Here is a 19161-nt window from a genome sequence, read left to right on the forward strand (position 1 = left end):
TCTTTCACAGATTAAAATTTACCTTTGCAATACCAAAAGGTACAAAGATATTTGGAAAATATGTAGGTGTCTCCTTCCACATGTTGCAATAAAGATTGCCTCCATACTAGCTTATACGTATTGCAATAAAGATTTCCTCCATACAAGTTATTTTAACTGGAATAGGCATAATTCATTCACTTAGTAGAGAATCCAGATGACTACATTGTTAGGCCATTGCTTTATGTTTTCCTTCTTCCCTTTGTTGTTTTCAAACAACTTACTTCTAAACCAAATTAATTACTTCCTGTTCACTCACAAGACATTCCTGGATGGATCCAATATTTGTCCTTGATTTTTGCACTGGGTAGTGGTAGTAAGGGAGGAATTTTAATTACTGCGGGGAGGGGCTGTGGCTCAGTGGTAGAGCATCTGCTTGGCATGCAGAAGGTCCCAGGTTCAGTCCTGGCCTCTCCAGTTAAAGGGACTAGGCAGGTAGGTGATGTGAAAGACACCTGCCTGAGACCCTAGAGAGCTGCTGCCGGTCTGAAGGCAGTGCGACAGCATCTGCCCCCCACCCCCTGTGCTGGCATCCGGGCAACTAATGCCAGTGTTAGTGGCCTGAACACCGGTGGGAAGGCATCTGAACACTGTCAAAGGCTGCGCCGGCATCCCGGGAAGCGTTCCTGGGGTGTTGCGGCATTCCGGGAGGCATTCCCGGGGCTTCTGGCGCCAGGCTGGGGGAGGAGCCACCGTTAGGCAGCCTCCAAAGCCCTTTTGGGCCAGGAATGCCCCTTTTAATTTTTGGCGAGATACGCCACATTTTAGGCATATCTCCCGTGCAACCCTATGAGGTGGTGTATCTCCCGTGCAACCCTATGAGGGCTGCACGGATTTTTGATGCCAGGAGGAGGTTTTGGCGGGGCCAAAACCTCCTTTGGAGGCAGCACAGCCACTAGATCAGTGGTTCCCAACCTTTTTTTGACCAGGGACCACTAGGACTTTTTTGTTCAGTGCAGGGACCCCAAGGTTCAAAATAAAAATTCCGAGAATTTTAAAATAAACTTTAATCATAACTGTTAGTTAAACATTAAACTTAGAATAATATTTGAATATATATATATATTTATAATAGAGAACTTTTAATTGAAAATATTAATTTATTATGGGTTTATAACTTTCTTTCGCGGACCTTAATTTAGTTCTCTGGTTGGGAACCAGTGCACTAGATAGTAAAGCCCAGCGCAGGTATTCCTCTCAGGAATGCACTGAGTCCATTGAAGTCAGTGTTCTTTAGTAATTCTCCCTAGAACTGCCACTATTAAGCAGCCTAATAATGGTGAGCACAATGGCAGCCTATATCAATTCGATAATTCTTGTCGGAGTCCCTCCTCCCTTTTTGAATGAATCTAATTCTTTATTATTTGACCTGTTCATAAATGTGTGCTATTTATAAAGTGTGTGTATGTGTCTTCAATCCAGGATGTGGATGAGGAAATTGAAGCAGAATACAACATTTTACAGTTTCTTCCTAATCATCCCAACGTTGTTAAATTTTATGGAATGTTTTACAAAGCAGATCAATACGTGGGTGGACAGCTGTGGCTGGTTCTTGAGGTAAGATATTTTGTGTTGCTAAATCGTAATTAAAAGAGCTTTTATGCATTAGCTTCTTCCTGTACAAAAGCAGAAGAAAAACCATTGGTTGGCTTCTGTGCTCTGTAAAATTTGGCATGTGTTTACTTGTGATGATTAATGAGAAGGTCTAATTGGGAAGGAAGTGATGTAAGGCCGATCCAGTCTGTCAAGTCTGCTCAGTGTTTAGGCCTGAATCCTAAACCTTTTGACTCTAATTTCAGTACATATACAAGTTACCTCTAACTTGTGTCTATTGCAATTAGTAATAATTACTTCTGAGTAATTTATTATGGCACAACTTTGGAAACCTCTGATCCCCTGTATCTCAATCAGATTTTTTTAAACCTACTATTTGATCTGGTCTGAAACACTCTCACAAGGCTCCTGCATAGTTACGTTTGGGAACAGATGGACTTTCCGCACTGATGATGCTTCACTGAGGATCAGTTCCTCAAAAAAAACTTCAGAATAAAGTTGCATTGTTAACTTCCAGTGTTCAGAATTTGGAAACCTTCCTGCTTGTCTGAAGTGTGAGCTATGAGGTTGTTGGTTGATAATATAAGGAATGACAATATTTGAATACTGAGCCAATGTACTCAGCTCATGTAACATTCCTGGAGATCTTCAGAGGTATTGTATATGTTCCCATCTTCTGATCCAGTTTGGGAGAAAAGCCGTCCTGCGTGCCCCTTTTCCCCACCTTGGGGATCCCATTAAGGGATTTGTGGGGGGACGTCTTGCAGGGGACATGCCCAGCTCAGGGGCTGTCAAGGCAGCCTCACTCAAAGTGGCAGGGGAATCACGGAGTGGCTCAAACCCAAGTGGAGTCCCATATATTGCCATCCCATGCTACTCTCCAGCAGGTGGGCTGGGAGTAGGACAGTGCTCATTGGTTGGCAGGCGGGGCGGCCGATGTTGTGGGTCCAGCCCCTGTGCTATGCCAAGGCCCTTCCAGCTGTAACCAGTAACAGTTGTGGCCATTTAAATCCCAACAACGTGTCCTTGTCAATTGCATGCTGGGGTGGGCTTTCCTTCTGCCCACTTCTGCCCACTTCCCCTGTTAGTGCTGGGGTCAGCAAACACTCACACAAGGCTACCTCATAGTCATACTTGGGAACAAATTGACTTTCCACATTGATGATGCTTCACTGAGGATATGTTCCTCAAAAAAAAAAAAAAAAAAAACCCTTCACAATAATGCTCCATTGTCAACTTCCAGTGTTCAGAATTTGGAAACCTTTCTGCTTGTCTGAAGTGTGGGTTATGAGGTTATTGGTTGATAATGTAAACAATGACTGTCTTTGAATACTGAAGCAATGTACCCAGCTCATATAACATTCCTGGAGATCTTGAGGGGTATTCAAAAAGGGCAAGAGTCCAGTAGCACCTTAAAGACTAACAATGTTAGTCTTTAAGGTGCTACTGGACTCTTGCCCTTTTTGACTACTGCAAACAGACTAACACGGCTACCCACTGTGAATTATCTTGAGGGGTATTGTATATGTTCCCATCTTCTGAGGGAGTTGTGACAGGATTTTTCTTTTGTTCTTCATCTGTGGAATTCCCTCCCTGTCACCTACCTTTCTGAGCTTTAGTTGCCAGGTGAGGTCAGTTTTATTTTCCCAAGCTTGTGACAATTGGAAAGTCTTGTTTTAGTTTTTGTGACCTTGTCGTCTTCAATGCAGCTGTGGCTACTGCTGCTATACTCATTTGGGTGGCTCATTAGGGGAAAGGCCATGGCTCTATGCTAGAGCATCTGTTTTGTGTGCGGAAGATCCCAGGTTCATATAGCAGATGATGTGAAAGATATCTCCTACTTGGAACCTTGGCAAGCTTCTGCCAGGGAGAGTAGATAGTATTGCCCTAGAGATACTGATTTTATACAGCATATTCATGTGTTCAGGTTATATTTTAATATTGTAATATTTCATAATTCTAATATTGATCATATCTTATTATTGCTGATGTATTGGCCATTGTATTTTAATAGGGATTTTGTGTGCTGCCTTAAGAACTTTGTTGAGAAGCAGGATACATTAAATAAATAAAATAATAAATGTTTGGAAATCAGGGGCTCCTTCAATTGACCTGATAAGCAGTCTGATCAAACACAATTAAGTTTAGGAGGACATTCTCTGGGGAATTTCTCACAATAGTATTTAAATAAATGGATAGTATATCTAAGTTGTATTATTGTCTGGAGAAGGGAGATGTGGTGGGAGCAGGGTTTAAAGGGACACCATCAACAAGTGCATCTATACAATTTGCCCCCCTTCTGTTTTTTATCTTCTAAAACTTTTTGTGTCAAGTTCCTGAACTGCATATTAATGGCAGAATAATTTGAAGATCAGTTTGCAAGATGACACAGCTTCCTGAGAAGGAAACTCTTTTTAAAAAGTTATAAATACACAAACATATACAGAAAATAAAGAATACAATTGCCATACTCCGTAGTAGAAACAAACCTTTACAGTTAACTAATGCCTACAACACCTACAAGCTATATAAAGCATAAATTAGGATCTCTTGCTGGACATTACGGGATCTGAGCATCTGATTCCGGTTATTGATGAAAGAATACCATTTTTCTGCAAATATTTCTTGCCCCAAATATTTCTTTTCTCTTAAACACTTAGCCCCTGAGAGGGAAATTCTTTAAACCGTTTAGATCTGATTGTTCTGCTCTAGATAACAGCAGTCAAATTTATGTGTGTGTGTAAATGTTAGCATTACTGACCTAACTGAAAAATCCTGAGCCTCAAATTTGCATACCAATTTGTATGTGCACAGCACTTGCTATTTATAATCCTTTAATACAGTGAAAGGAACCATATACAAAGAACTCCAGCTCTTTCATCGCTGTTTCTTTGATGAAATCATATATTCTTTGTGATGTGGCTAACTTCTGAAAAAAATGTAATTACAAGCACTGATGTTCCCTCAGGACATCATTATTCTGCCAGGCTTACACATTTCTGAGTAATACCTTTCTCTCAGTTATAGTCTCTTTGAACACGAGGACCTGTTGTGACTTAAGGTGTTGTTACCTAAGGATAAGGGTAGGCAAAGTGAACTTCAGGACCTTGTTTTTGAACATATGGAGCTGCCTTATACTGAACCAAACCCTTGGTCCATCAAAGTCAGTACTTTCTCCTCTGGCCGGCGGCGGCTCTCCAGGGTCTCAGGCAGAGGTCTTTCACATCACCTACTTGCCTAGTTCCTTTAACTGGAGAAGCCAGGGATTGAACCCGGGACCTTCTGCATGCCAAGCAGATGCTCTACCAGTGAGCCACAGCCCCTCCCCTAATTGTTAATCTTATTAATTAATCATGAAGACCAAAAAAGGAAGAAAGTTTGAAATCCTGATGGACTGCCTCTCAATATTACCGCCCAACAGGCAATATGGTTGACTATGCTTATGGGGTGAACAGTATGGTACATGTGACCTTTCTGGAATAGACAATAATCTTTTGTGTCTTTCAGACAAAATGGCAACCACACATACTGGAAGGATTGCCCCCATCATGGGGTGAGAGCACTCACCCCATCAAATGTATCACCTGAAAAGAGCTAATGTCTTGCCAAAATTATTTGTGAATTCTAATAATCCCCTACTTATTCACCATCCATTCCTCCCTGTTCTCTATTGGCTGGAGATCAATTGTAATAGCAGGAGATCTCCAGCTAGCACCTGGAGGTTCAGCAGTTCAAAAAGGATAAGTACCAATATTCTATAATGCAAAACAAAACTTTAGTGAGAGTGAACAAAGTGCAAGGGTGAACTGAGACACAAGTCAACAACACAATACAATAAACATATACATAGCTCTCAAGAAGTCTTCAATGTAGTCGTCTGGAATTAATAAGCTAGTCCAAAATATTATTCATTCATGAATGTTCTTAAAAAGACGGTGGAAGTGATCAAATCGAAACGCAGTCCGGATTAACTTAACGTTTTCACCGCCGCAGCGGCGGCTTCATCAGCGCACCGTTTAAATGATGGGAGATAGGGCTCCTCTTAATACCAAAGTAATTAATTCTCTGAAAGTATCAAGGGAATTCTGACTTTGAATGGAGCAGCCTTTCGAGCGCTTTTGAATTCCCTTGATACTTTCAGAGAATTAATTACTTTGGTATTAAGAGGAGCCCTATCTCCCATCATTTAAACGGTGCGCTGATGAAGCCGCCGCTGCGGCGGTGAAAACGTTAAGTTAATCCGGACTGCGTTTCGATTTGATCACTTCCACCGTCTTTTTAAGAACATTCATGAATGAATAATATTTTGGACTAGCTTATTAATTCCAGACGACTACATTGAAGACTTCTTGAGAGCTATGTATATGTTTATTGTATTGTGTTGTTGACTTGTGTCTCAGTTCACCCTTGCACTTTGTTCACTCTCACTAAAGTTTTGTTTTGCATTATAGAATATTGGTACTTATCCTTTTTGAACTGCTGTACCCTCATTAGTACCAAGTGCCTCTTTTTTCCAGCACCTGGAGGTTGGCAACCCTATATCAGAACCCTCTTAACTGGCATATCTGTACAATTTCCAATTACTGCCAATCATCTCAGCAGCTTTGGGTGGGTTTTCGGATGCTGAGGCATTCTCTCCCTTCTCCTAATGCCTTGAGCCTTTTAGGACCCCCCCCCCCCCCCGCTTAAAGGTTGTGAGGTAAGAACATACAGAGGATCAACTACATTATTATCTCTGAATGTCATTACTGTAATTTTTTACAATATTAGCTACAATAAACTGAATTAATGAATGGGATCTATTTCTGTCAGGTTTTCATTTCTCTCTTAATGCCCTGCATCAGATATTCAAAGTGGAAATAGAACAGGAAGGGCAATGGGAGGTGGGTAAATAGGGTTGCCAGATCCCTCTTCACAACCGTGGGAGGGTTATGGAGCAGAGTTTGAGGGCAGCAGGGTTTGGGGAGGGGAGGGACTTTAATGCCATAGAATCCAATTGCCAAAGTGGCCATTTTCTCCAGGTGAACTGACTCTATCGGCTGGAGATCAGTTGTAATAGCAGGAGATCTCCAGCTAGTACCTGGAGGTTGGCAACCCTCTGGGTAAAAGAGTTGCATGAGAACCATGGGTAAAAATACATTTAGAGAGGATTTAATTTCAGTTTTTTCTCCCCTGTTTTTGATGTGTGGAAAAGCTATTAGTGTGGAAATGTTTGCAAGAATCTGTGCTTTTCTGGGTCAGAATATTTCATCTCCATAGTTGGCAGAGCGAAACACCAAGCCTGGGTATAGAGATATGTCTGCTGTCTGTTTTATATTGCCTGCCAGCAGGAGCATTGATGGAGTGAAGGTTTAAAATGACAGCAATTTGTGGCCTCCCAGTTATCAAGTACATCAATCTTGTGTGCCATTAAAAAAAAAAAAAAAACCTCTGGACTTTCCTTCACACAATAGCCTTTTGGAAAGGATTATCTCACATTAGTGTGGAAATATATAAAATATGCTCTTTTAAACCATTTCAGCAATAAAATCAATGCTGAAGGTTTTTGTTTAATCAGCTAACTTAAAAAAAATTAATTCTGGCTTTTGGACGGCACTCAAGAACTGTCGATAGATCAAAACGACATCCGGTAAGATGTTGCCGTTGCAAAATGTAAGGTAATGTTAAAATAGTATTGGATAAAAGGATCTACTTATAAACAACCCTAATCCTAAAAAAAAAGGATCAAGGAATATATCTGATTTTTTTTAAAAAAAGGATCTTAGTGTCTCACTCTGATCCTAAATGTGTTCACCCTGAGGGGGAACAGAAAAGATGGGATCCAATCCACCATAAATACTCAGTTCATGAAAGGAATCACTGCCTCCTTCCCCCTTCTCATTGCAGCCCCCTAATGCCCCCGAAGAGCCACTAGGATGTGGCTCAGTTTGTAGAGCATCTGCTTGGCATGCAGAAGGTCCCAGGTTCAATCCCCGGCATCTCCAGTTAAAGGGATTAGGCAAGTACGTGATGTGAAAGATCTCTGCCTGAGACCCTGGAGAGCCGCTGCCGGTCAGAGTAGACAATACTGACTTTGCTGGACCAAGGGTCTGGTTCAGTATAAGGCAGCTTCATGTGTTCAAAAACAAGGTCCTAGTCCAACCGGCACTGTTTCAGGGCCATGCATGTGATCAGTGTTCTTGTCTCTACTCTGTGCATACCCTGGGAAATGCTTGTGCAAATGTGGCATATTTCTTTCCAACAGAGAAGAATGGGAAGCGTAAAGTTCAAACATTTTGGGATTGCATGACTGCCATTTGGCAGTGACAGTTGTGGAAACCAGTAGTATGTCATTCCACTGAATGTCCAAGTAGAACACTGATGGTAGAACAATCATAGAGCTGGAAGGAACCACCAGGGTCATCGAGTCCAACCCCCTGCACCATGCAGGAAATTCACAACTACCCCTAGTGACCCCTACTCCATGCCCAGAAGATGGCCAAGATGCCCTCCCTCTCATGATCTGCCTAAGGTCATAGAATCAGCATTGCTGATGGCCATCTAGCCTCTGCTTAAAAACCTCCAGGAAAAGAGCACTTACCACCTCTCGAGGAAGCCTGTTCCACTGAGGAACCGCTCTAACTGTTAGAAAACTCTTCCTAATGTCTAGACGGAAACTCTTTTGATTTAATTTCAACCCGTTGGTTCTGGTCTGACCTTCTGGGGCAACAGAAAACTACTCGGTACTGTTTGCAGACCTGTGAAAGAGAGATCCACCAGCGAAAACAGGTCTATGGAGTAACGGAGGTCTTGTTTTGCTTCCTCTCTCTTTCCTCTCTGGCCCCTTTCACAGCTGTGTAACGGGGGCTCGGTCACAGACCTCGTCAAAGGCCTGCTGAAGTGTGGCCAGCGGTTGGATGAAGCTATAATCTCGTACATCTTATACGGCGCTCTCCTGGTAAGGATGTTCATTAAGCTTCTAACGACAGCGGAGGGGGCAATTTCCCCATCTGATACTTTCCATTTATAAATGACGGTGCGGCTGGCTGCAATCTGCCGGCTGTGGGAGCAGTAGGGGGGCTGTCTTGAGGGTGTGAAACAGTGGGGCAGATGTTTCTGTGGCGTCAAGCACAGATTGTTTTGTTTAACCCCCTCTCCTATCATTAGGAGAATTATGTTTAAATATGGGCGTTAAGCATCTTTTTTGTTCTCGTTGCCGGCACCCAGGGTCTGCAGCACTTACACAACAACCGAATCATTCACCGTGACGTCAAAGGGAACAACATTCTTCTGACTACAGAAGGAGGAGTCAAACTTGTTGACTTTGGTAATAATAGCATGCTGCTCCTTTTCGTTCCTTCCTCTTTCTTTTGTCTGATTGTTTGTGCTGTTTAGCTTAAGGCATCTATTTTTGACCTGGATGAGAAAGCAGAGAGGTTTCTGCATTTGCATTTCATAATTGGGGAAATGTTGAAAAAGGAGTGGGAAAGGTTTGCAGTTAAATTCATAATACTTCAGGCAGGAAACTCCAGCCCTGTTTCAGTTCTGTGCAAGCAGGCCATCTGGGGCTGGATGCTCAAAGGATCTGAACACATGAACACATGAAGCTGCCTTCTACTGACTCAGACCCTTGGTCCATCAAAGTCAGTATTGTCTACTCAGACTGGCAGCGGCTCTCCAGGGTCTCAGGATGAAGTCTTTCACATCACCTACTTGCCTAGTCCCTTTAACTGGAGATGCCGGGGATTGAACCAGGAACCTTCTGCATGCCAAGCAGATGCTCTGCCACTGATCTGATCAGATAATAGGCAATAATACCAATCAAATGTTTGTGGGGAGTGGGCCAGTTCCTCTGTGCTCCTCATCCTATTTATTTATTTGTTTTGTTTTTATATCCTGCTTTTATATCCTGCTTTTTTAAATATCCTGTTTTGTTTGTTTTTATATCCTGCTTTTATATCCTGCTTTTCTCCCCAATGGACCACCAAAATGGCTTATAATACCATTCTCCCCTCCTCTGGTTTTTCACAATAACAGCGAGTGGACATATTCATGGAGGAAAGGGGTATTCATGGCTATTAGTTAAAATGGATACTAGTCTTGCTACATACCTATTCTCTCTAGTATCAGAGGAGCATGCCTATTATATTAGGTACTGTGGAACACAGGCAGGATGGTGCTGCTGCAGTCATCTTGTTTGTGGCTTCCTAGAGGCACCTGGTTGGCCACTGTGTGAACAGACTGCTGGACTTGATGGGCCTTGGTCTGATCCAGTAGGGCCTTTCTTATGTTCTTATGTTCTTAACAACCCTGTGATGTAGGAACGTCTGATAGCAAGCGACTGATCCAAAGTCACCCAACTTGCTTCCATGGAAGCATTGTGATTTTGAACCTAGGTCTCCCAGATCCTGGTCTGATACTCTAACCACTACACCATGTTGGCTGTGTAGCATAACTGGTCAGCACTACCACCGAATGAACTGACTGGGTCATGCATCCCAGCATCTGGATTGTTCTGGAAATCCCACACAGCACTCTGTTTCTACAGCTGTGTCCCTCTACTGGATCAGAGCATCTGCCCGTAAAAGCATTCTTCCCCAAGCTATTTTTACTTTTAAAAAAAGTCTGTTTGTATTGCATCGAAGGCATTTGTCTCTCTAATCTAGACTTTAAATATTTCATCTTCTGCATATGAAAATAAGACATCCTTCTTTCTCAAATGGTTGCGACTAGCCTCCGGCACATTTATTCCCTCTCAGCAGAAGGTAAAGTGGTCCTCTGGGCCCAAAAGCTAACAGATCCATTTAATTTGCAATTACAGCTGTTAGATATGAGTAGGTCTAGAAAAGGATGAAAGAAGTATGTGGTTTGCAGTAAGCTTTACCTCTGGATAAATGGGATAATTCCTTGGTGATAAAAAACGTTGAAGTAAAAAGAAGAAAACCACACTCTAAAATGACTATCTATAATCTGACACAAGGATAATATAAAAAAAGCTATGAGCTTCACACCTACTTGGGCCCATTAATAGGGTTGCCAACCTCCAGGTACTACAAAGAAAGAGCACTTATGGTCTAATAAATAATAAATTATACCAATTTTATGAATTCTAATCAGAAATATTTATCAGATTTTAGTTACATGGATACAAGATCCAATAACAGGATACAAAACACACAGTTAGCATTGAAATTCCCAGTTGCAACGTTTGCAATATTTACAAAGTAATTATACAATTGTATTAAAGTTCCAAACATGCATATAGTATCTCATTGCACCAAAGATGCCACTGGATTCAAAAAAAGATGGGTTTCCGGTATTTTTCTACCCATTTAGCCTATTCAGGCTTCATCAATCCAAGAAATCCTTGGGTGGCTGCAGGACAAGGTGCTTATCCAGAAATTGAATGTATACTTCACAGATTTAAATGGACGTCATAGTAAGTCATCTCTCCAGGTACTAGCTGGAGATCTCCTACTATTTCGACTGATTTCCAGGTGACAGATCAGTTCCCCTGGAGAAAATGGCCACTTTGGCCATTGGACTCCATGGCATTTAAGTCCCTCCCTTCCCCAAACCGCGCCCTCCTCAGGCTCTGCCCAAAAAACCTGCCGGTGGCGAAAAGGACCTGGCAACCCTATCCATTGAACTCAACTAGTACACATGCTTGGGATTGAGCTAGAAGCCAGTAAACAGGGCAAGATGGGGAAATGAACCACATCAACACCATCCATAAAAGGCACAGTTTCAATTGCATTGCCAGTATGTACATCTGGCTTATGCAAAATAATTCTATAAAGAAGGAATTCACCCCAAAATTAAAATAAGATGCTATATGTGTATGTATATAAAACAGATTTATCACTGCATAACTGCTAATTCCCTGATACGTTAAAGCAAGCAATATTTGTCAAATGAATCTGAGAGCAGATGTCTCTTTATTACCTGGAAGGAACAGAAATTCATTACTGACGAGTGGCTGAAAACGCTAGTTTTTTGAGTAGCCACTGGACAAACATTGAGTCCAAAGCAGCAGCTTCTTTAGTAGTCTCTTTGGCATCAAATAGCAGGGGGTGGAAATCACTTTTCAGTTGAGATCATCTTCCCGGTACAATAATTAGCACAAGCTATTAGATTGAGGTACAGGAAACAGCTCATCGAGGCCAAAAGAAAGTCCGCATCAGAGGGGAGGAAGTGAGCAACATTGGTTAACGGCATTTTTCAGTATTTTGCACATCATCGCCATGTTTCATGGAATATAACAGCCAGAATTGAGCTACTGAGTGGTTCTGTTCAACAAGAGGTAGATAAAAATAGCTATGGACGGTTGATTTGAGGGTGTTTTTTTTTTTTTTGCATAAATATGTGACATTTTGAAATCACTTGTGAAACACCCAACAGGGAAAAATGGTCACTTGTAAAATCGTCAATTTCAAAATAAGAGCAACATGCCCTTTTCAGTTCATAACCCTAACTCTATCCCAACATCCCACAAAATACCATGGGTACCCATTTCAGATTTCACTGTATTTATGTGGGCTGGGATGGAGCAGAATGAACAGAGGGTAAAAATGCATAGTACAGAGGCCTGTTTTTAGATAAGTACAAGATTAAATCACAACAAAACCCAAAACAAAGCAAGTGTTTTAAGAGCATTTGTTGTGTGTTTTTAATACCTCATGATATCTATTGCAGTGTTATCAACACAGGTAAATAGAACCACTGAATTGTTCAAAAGGTGCATGCAGAACCAAGTACTTGGCCAGAAATATTGGCACACCTGATATCTAGGGTTGCCAACCTCCAGGTGGTGGCAGGAGATCTGTTTACAACTGATCTCCAGACGATAGAGATCAGTTCACCTGGAGAAAATAGCCGCTTTGGCAATTGGACTCTATGGCATTGAAGTCCCTCCCCAAAACCCACCCTGCTCAGGCTCCCCCCCAAAACCTCCCACCAGTTGCAAAGAGGGACCTGGCAACCCTACTGATATCACACGTAGTTTGCAGCGTGGGAGGCTCTTTTCCCCACCTTCCCCAAATGGGACACTGCAAAACACAGTTTTGAGCACAGATGTGGTATAGTGATTATGGTGTCAAATGAGGACTGGTGATATCTGGGATCAAATCCCTGCTTGGCCTAGCAGCTCACTGGATGATTTTGGGCTAGTCATTCCCTCTAATTGTAATGCCCAGATATAAGGGCTGGTATAAAATACTATGTACTCATATGCACACACATGGAAGCTTTGGGGAAGTTGGCATCCGGGAGCCATGAACCAACAAATCATGCTCTCTGTGCCTGGTACGGCCTCTCACCAGTAGAGAGCTCTGTATTACCTTCATCCTTAGGAATGTGTTTTCTACTTCCAAGATCACAAGACCTAGCACTTGCTTAGAGACGCCTTCGGGCAATATCTATCGGCTATGCTAATTAGAGTGGAGTAGACACCTAATGTGCATTGGTGCTTTTGTGTATCAATCTGCTTGTCAGCAGCCATGGGCCTGCCCCATGCGAATGCATAAATGATACTGAGCTGCCTTTGGTGAGTAACCCTGCATCTTGTCTGTGGGTTATTTCACCCCAGATCTGTGTTTAGCTAAATAAAGAACTGTTGCTTTTAACCTCCTCCTAGTTGTCTTTATTGGACTCTATAAGACAACCAGGCACTTCATAATCTACTATGAGACAACTGGAGAGCCATTTCATTCATTCCCTAATCTACTATTTCATTCCCTAATCTACTATTTCATTCCCTATTTCATTCCCTAATCTACTATAAGACAACTGGAGAGCCATGTATGACGCCTTGAGCTCTATGGAGGTGGGTGGGATGAAAATGTAAGAAATAGTCCGTGGATACTGACCAATGAGAATGGTGCAGTTTTATGAGTGACACTAAGGATATATTAGAAAAGAGTGAGAGTCCAGTAGCACCTTAAAGACTAACAAATTATCCTCTCTCTTCCTAAAGCAGAGTCTCTTACACCAGCAAAAACCTCCTGTGATTCTGCCTCCTCACTGTAACCCTTCACTCCACAAGACTTTTGTCAATTCAATTCAGTAACCTTTAATAGGCATAGTACAAAAGACAACTCAGACTTTTGTCCATACTGATTGTCCTGCCCCTAGGAGTTCCTATTTGTGGGTTATTGTGGGCTGCTGTGAGAAAGGATGAGGTGGGGGCGGGGAGAAGAAGCATTTCTCACACATGGATTGTAGGATACAACCCATTGAATTACTACTGTTGTACGTATAGCTAGCCTGATGATCTCATCAGGTCTCAACAGCTTAGCAGGGTCGGCCCTGGTTAGCACTTGGATGGGAGACCACCGAGGAATACCAAGGTTGCCATGCAGAGGAAGGCAATGACAAACCACCCGTGTTAGTCTTTTATCTTGAAAACCCTACTGGGTTGCCATGTCGGTTGTGACTTGATGGCACTTCACACTCACACACACACACACACACACACACACACACACACACACACACACACTTCATTCTTTGAGGGACCAATCTAGTTCTTACATAGCTGTGGAGGTAATGATTACCAGACCAGAACTGTAACATTAATTTGCCTTCTTCCAAATGATGTTTTAAACACAGTATTTGGAAGTGTCCAGATTGCAGGAATGTGTCCCTGAATCAGGTGACTGAATGAGAATTCCAGTTCCAAAGGAACTGATTGAATTTATTCTAAACTAAATTACAAAATTGTTCCAAAACATGTGGGATAAGGTCACTTGCTTTTCAGAAATGGACCTGATTGTGGGGAAAGTACTATGTAAATTAAAAGGGCAATAAGACTGCTATACTGTGCCAGTATTTGAATTATTTCACCCTTATAGGTGTTTCTGCACAGCTTACCAGCACGAGGTTGAGAAGAAACACATCAGTGGGAACACCGTTTTGGATGGCTCCTGAGGTGAGCTGCACTTTGATCATTGATTTCATTTCTATTAAGTCCTGTGTTTTTGAAGATTTCAGGATTTTTATAGATGTGAGTTCTCAAAGTACCCTAATAACAATAAATTACAGTAATCGGTTGACTTTAAAAATAAGCAAACTCAAGAGTTTAGGAGTTCATTGAATAGACATGTGACCAAAACTGGGTGCCACAAAACACCCTTGCCTTGTCAGTGTGCTTCTTCCGCACATTACTGTTTTTCTTACTAAGTGGCTACAGTGCTGTCTGTGTTACTATTTGGAATCTTTCCTATCAATTCTCCCATAGACTTCATGTTAAACATGGGTGACTCTGGGAATCCCCCAGAGTTTTGTCCACTATGGATGGAAAACCATGAACGTATAGTGGGAGCCACAGGGCTGGTAGGATTTATAGGCCCAGCATATATGAGAGTATTCCATACATGTACATCCATACCAGTATGTCTGAGTATAAATACCAACCAGGCAGCAAGAAACATAAGGAGGTTAAACAAAGGGAAACATCAAAGAAGTTTACTACCGCCAATCAAGTATTTTCTGCAGTCTGGTTAAAGCAATATACTAACTTGGGAAGAAGATGAACAAAGACAAGAAGAAAATGATTTCAGTATACAGACTTGAGAGCCAGAGTGGTGTAGTGGTTAAGGTGTCGGACTAGGATCTGGGAAACCGAGGTTCGAATCCCTGCTCTAACATGGAAACTTGCTGGGTGACCTTGGGCCAGTCACACGTTCTCAGCCTCGACCCTGGTTAGTATTTGAATGGGAGACCCCCAAGGAATAACAGGGGTGTGATGTGGAGGCAGGCAATGGCAAACCACCCCCAAATGTCTCTTGCCTTGAAAACCCCCTGGGGTCGCCATACGTCAGCTGTGACTTGATGGCAAAAACAACAACAGACTCTACAGGTGATATTACACATGCTGAAATCAATGCATGAGCTTGCTTACGTGATAACTTAATCAGTGTTTCACCCAGCTGGTATCTCATTCGAATTGCTAGTGGAGCATGATTAGTAAGCCAGAATGGGGCACTCTAACATTGCACATGTAAACAAGGCAATCCAGTTTAAATGAGATATCAGGGTTTCTTTTGCTCTTTGGCACATTTTTTCCTCTTGCTCTTTGCTCCCTTGCAAAAGATGGATAGGAATGCCAACATCCAGGGTAAAACACAGTTGTTGAATTGCCCAAGAACTTCTTTGGCATATGAAGGATTACGTGCAAGTTTTTTTTTATTTCTGGGTGTAGCCTCTGTACTGTAACCATGTGTCTACAATCACTATCTGTAGCCAGTAGGGTTGCCAGCCTCCAGGTGATGGGGAGAAAAACGGCACCTCTGTACTCGTACCAAAAGGTTTAGAAAAACAGTACAGGAAACTGTATATACACAAAGTGCAAATATTTATAAGCTACTGAGGTGAAACATAGACCATATACGTGACATATATACAACACAATTATATACAATATGTACAGTTCACACAAAAAATGTAGAGAAATTTCCAAAGGTCTCAACTGAGTACCACAAATATATAGAAGAAGTTCCAAAGGTCTCAACTGAGTACCAAATGAATGCTAATATTGTAATCCTTGTGTAAAGTTCATATAGAGCCACAATCATCGATGGATACGGCCGTTTCAGATCCACATCAGTGGAAATCTTTCTTCAGTCCTTAATACAAAAGTGCTGTTACATATTCATCATTCCTTCCCACACAGGGTAAGTATGAGCAATCAGACGTCAGTAAAGTACATCACATAGTGCAGCTATGGAACTTCTTTTAAATATTTGCACTTTGTGTATATACAGTTTCCTGTACAGCCTCCAGGTGATGGCTGGAGTTTTCCCACTATTACAACTGATCTCCAGGTGACAGAGATCAGTTCACCAGGAGTAAATGGCTGTTTTGGAAGGTGAACTTTATGGCATTATGCCCCATTGAAGTCCCTCCCCTCTTCAAACCCCACCCTACTCAGGCTCCACCCCCAACATATCCAGGTACTTCCCAACCCAGAGCTGGCAACCCTAGTAGCCAGTCAAAGATAGGAACTCTATTTCCCAACCCCTATTACCAATACTTTCTGAGAGGAAATTTTTTTTACTAAGACATTTATCTGTTTAATTAGTGCTATGTTTCTGCCATGGGAGGGGAGGCAGCATGGTATACGATCTCGGAAGCTAAGCAGGGTCGGTACAAGGAAGGATCTACAGAGGAAGGAAATGGCACACCAACTCTACCTTTCACTTGCCTTGAAAGCCCCTTGCTGAGGTTGCCGTAAGGCGATTGTGGCTTGATGGCATGTATGTAGGTAGGTTTCTGTGAAAAAATTCATTAGAAACCAAGAATGTCCCAGTAGGTTAAAACTTGTATGTGAGAGAACAATGACTTTATTTTAGAGCATAAAGAAAAACAATACAAGAGTTGCCAGAACATGTCTGAAGAATGCATCTTAATATGCTTTTGCTCCATGTAACAGAATGAATAGAAAATATGAAACTCCCTGAATCTTTTTTAATGCTCTTGTTGGAAAACAGAGTATAATCTCCAATGATGTTGTGGAAACATCTGGTTGAATAAGGCCTTTCGACTTGAAGTTCTGCCTTTCCTTCTTACCTAATCATAATTGGGTTTTTAAAATTGATCTAAAGGATAGCTTGTAATATCAAACTTACATTTAAAATGACTTTTCAACAACGTATGCCTGACATTTGTAATTGAAAATGCTTTTAAATAGGTTCCAATGAAAAATCTAGCTCCCAGCAGAACTGGCAGAACTCTGTATAATTGAAAATAGCAATCTGGGTCTTAATGTTTTATAATTAATTGGAAGTAAACATTGCCCAGCATACAGAATAATCTTAAGAAGGCATTTCCCTCCTTTGTCCTTTTCTCCCCTTCAGCATCTCCTGTTCAATACTCATTGGGCCGCATCATGGGGAACAAGGTCAGCTCCAGGTTAATAGCTTTAGGTTTCTTTACTTCCTATTTAGCTAACATTAAGGGTTTTTTTCTGATATAGATGAACGTTTTGTTATATGTTTCAGAACCATTTAAGTATCAGGAATATCTATCCACTAAATTCCAGGAAAGTGACACCATTTAAAGAAGAAAATTTCAAAAACAAAACAAAATGACCTTTTTTTTAATTTTTAATGCCTCAAAGGCATATGAAAGTTATTGTGCATGTACACATTATTTGAACAGGGGGAACATTCTGACAAGAAATGTAGACCTTCTTTGTTATAACAGAGGAATTTGTAGAGAATGCATATTTCTTTATTTCTAACTCTGCTTCTAACATAGCAACGACAAATAAGCTTCTAATTTTAAAGTTCATTTTAGAGTTATTGATGACATGGTAATTTCTGTGGCTGTTTCCACACAAGAATGTTTTCCTTCATGAGCAGTAGGAAGCCCCCAGCAGTAAACTGGAGTATCCAGATTAGGTTTACCAGATTGCCAGCCATGGCGGGCGATCTCCCAGCCCCTGCCACCACTCTTGACTCCGGCAGGAGCAAAAATGAGGGGTGGGAAGTGATGTCATAACGACACTTCCCGTTGTACCTGGAAGTGGCAACACCACACTCCATGAGTCCCCCAAATCTCTACCACTTCATTATTTTATTTTGGGGTACAAACAGGAGCCCCGTGGCGCAGAGTGTTAAGCTGCAGTACTGCAGACAAAACCTCTGCTCACGACCTGAGTTCGATCCCGACCGAAGTCGGTTCCAGGTAGCTCAAGGTTGACTCAGCCTTCCATCCTTCCGAGGTCGATGAAATGAGTACCCAGCTTGCTGGGGGTAAAGGGAAGATGACGGGAAGGCACTGGCAAACCACCCCATAAAACAAAGTCTGCCTTGGAAACGTCAGGATGTGACCCCATGGGTCAGCAATGACCCAGTGCTTGCACAGGGGACCTTTACCTTTTTACAAACAGGAAGTGATGTCACAATGTCACTCTGCCCCCCCCCCCATTTTGCTCCTGCCGGGGCAAAAAGGCCAACTGACAACCCTAGTCAAGACAGCTTCATTTCCAATGTGGCCATGACTCATCTGGCAGCCAAGTTTCCCCCGCTGTGCGCCAGACAGAAGAAACCTAATTTCTCTGACTCAAATGGGAAATTGCAGGGTTGCACATAGCAACTAAAGAGCCCCGTGGTGTAGAGTGGTAAGCTGCAGTACTGCAGTCTAAGCTCTGCTCATAACCTGAGTTCGATCCCGATGGGAGTCAGTTTCAGGTGGCTGGCTCAAGGTTGACTCAGCCTTCCATCCTTCCAAGGTTGGTAAAATGAGTACCCAGCTTGCTGGGGGTAAAGGGAAGATGACTGGGGAAGACACTGGCAAAGCACCCCGTAAATAAAGTCTGCCTAGTAAAGGTTGGGATGTGATGTCACCCCATGGGTCAGGAATGCTTGCACAGGGGACCTTTACCTTTTTACATAGCAACTACAGGGGGAAGGATGGAGCTAAGCTCCGTTTTCAGCATGGTATGCGACTGCTCACTGTGGCAGCTTGCTGTTGTCCATCATTCCCTCCCCCTTTAGCCATTTAAAGGGACCTTTTCCTTTTACTTGCCAAGTTGTGCTATAACATTACAGTGTGGCTGTCAGGAAGGAAAGGGAAAGGTTCTGAGCC

At 42.2% G+C, this 19161-nt stretch overlaps 1 protein-coding gene across 1 annotated transcript in view; it reads left to right on the forward strand.

Annotated features, from left to right (window-relative positions):
• The window catches only part of MYO3B (myosin IIIB), a 295217-nt gene that overhangs the window by 40581 nt on the left and 235475 nt on the right, over positions 1 to 19161 (forward strand). The window contains exons 3-6 of the mRNA XM_056861063.1: positions 1462 to 1596; positions 8426 to 8530; positions 8800 to 8899; positions 14424 to 14500. Coding sequence (XP_056717041.1) covers positions 1462 to 1596; positions 8426 to 8530; positions 8800 to 8899; positions 14424 to 14500 — 417 coding nt within the window. The remainder of the gene's footprint in view (positions 1 to 1461; positions 1597 to 8425; positions 8531 to 8799; positions 8900 to 14423; positions 14501 to 19161) is intronic.

This window comes from Euleptes europaea, chromosome 15 (genome assembly GCF_029931775.1).
Source record: "Euleptes europaea isolate rEulEur1 chromosome 15, rEulEur1.hap1, whole genome shotgun sequence".
Taxonomy (NCBI): Eukaryota; Metazoa; Chordata; class Lepidosauria; order Squamata; family Sphaerodactylidae; genus Euleptes; species Euleptes europaea.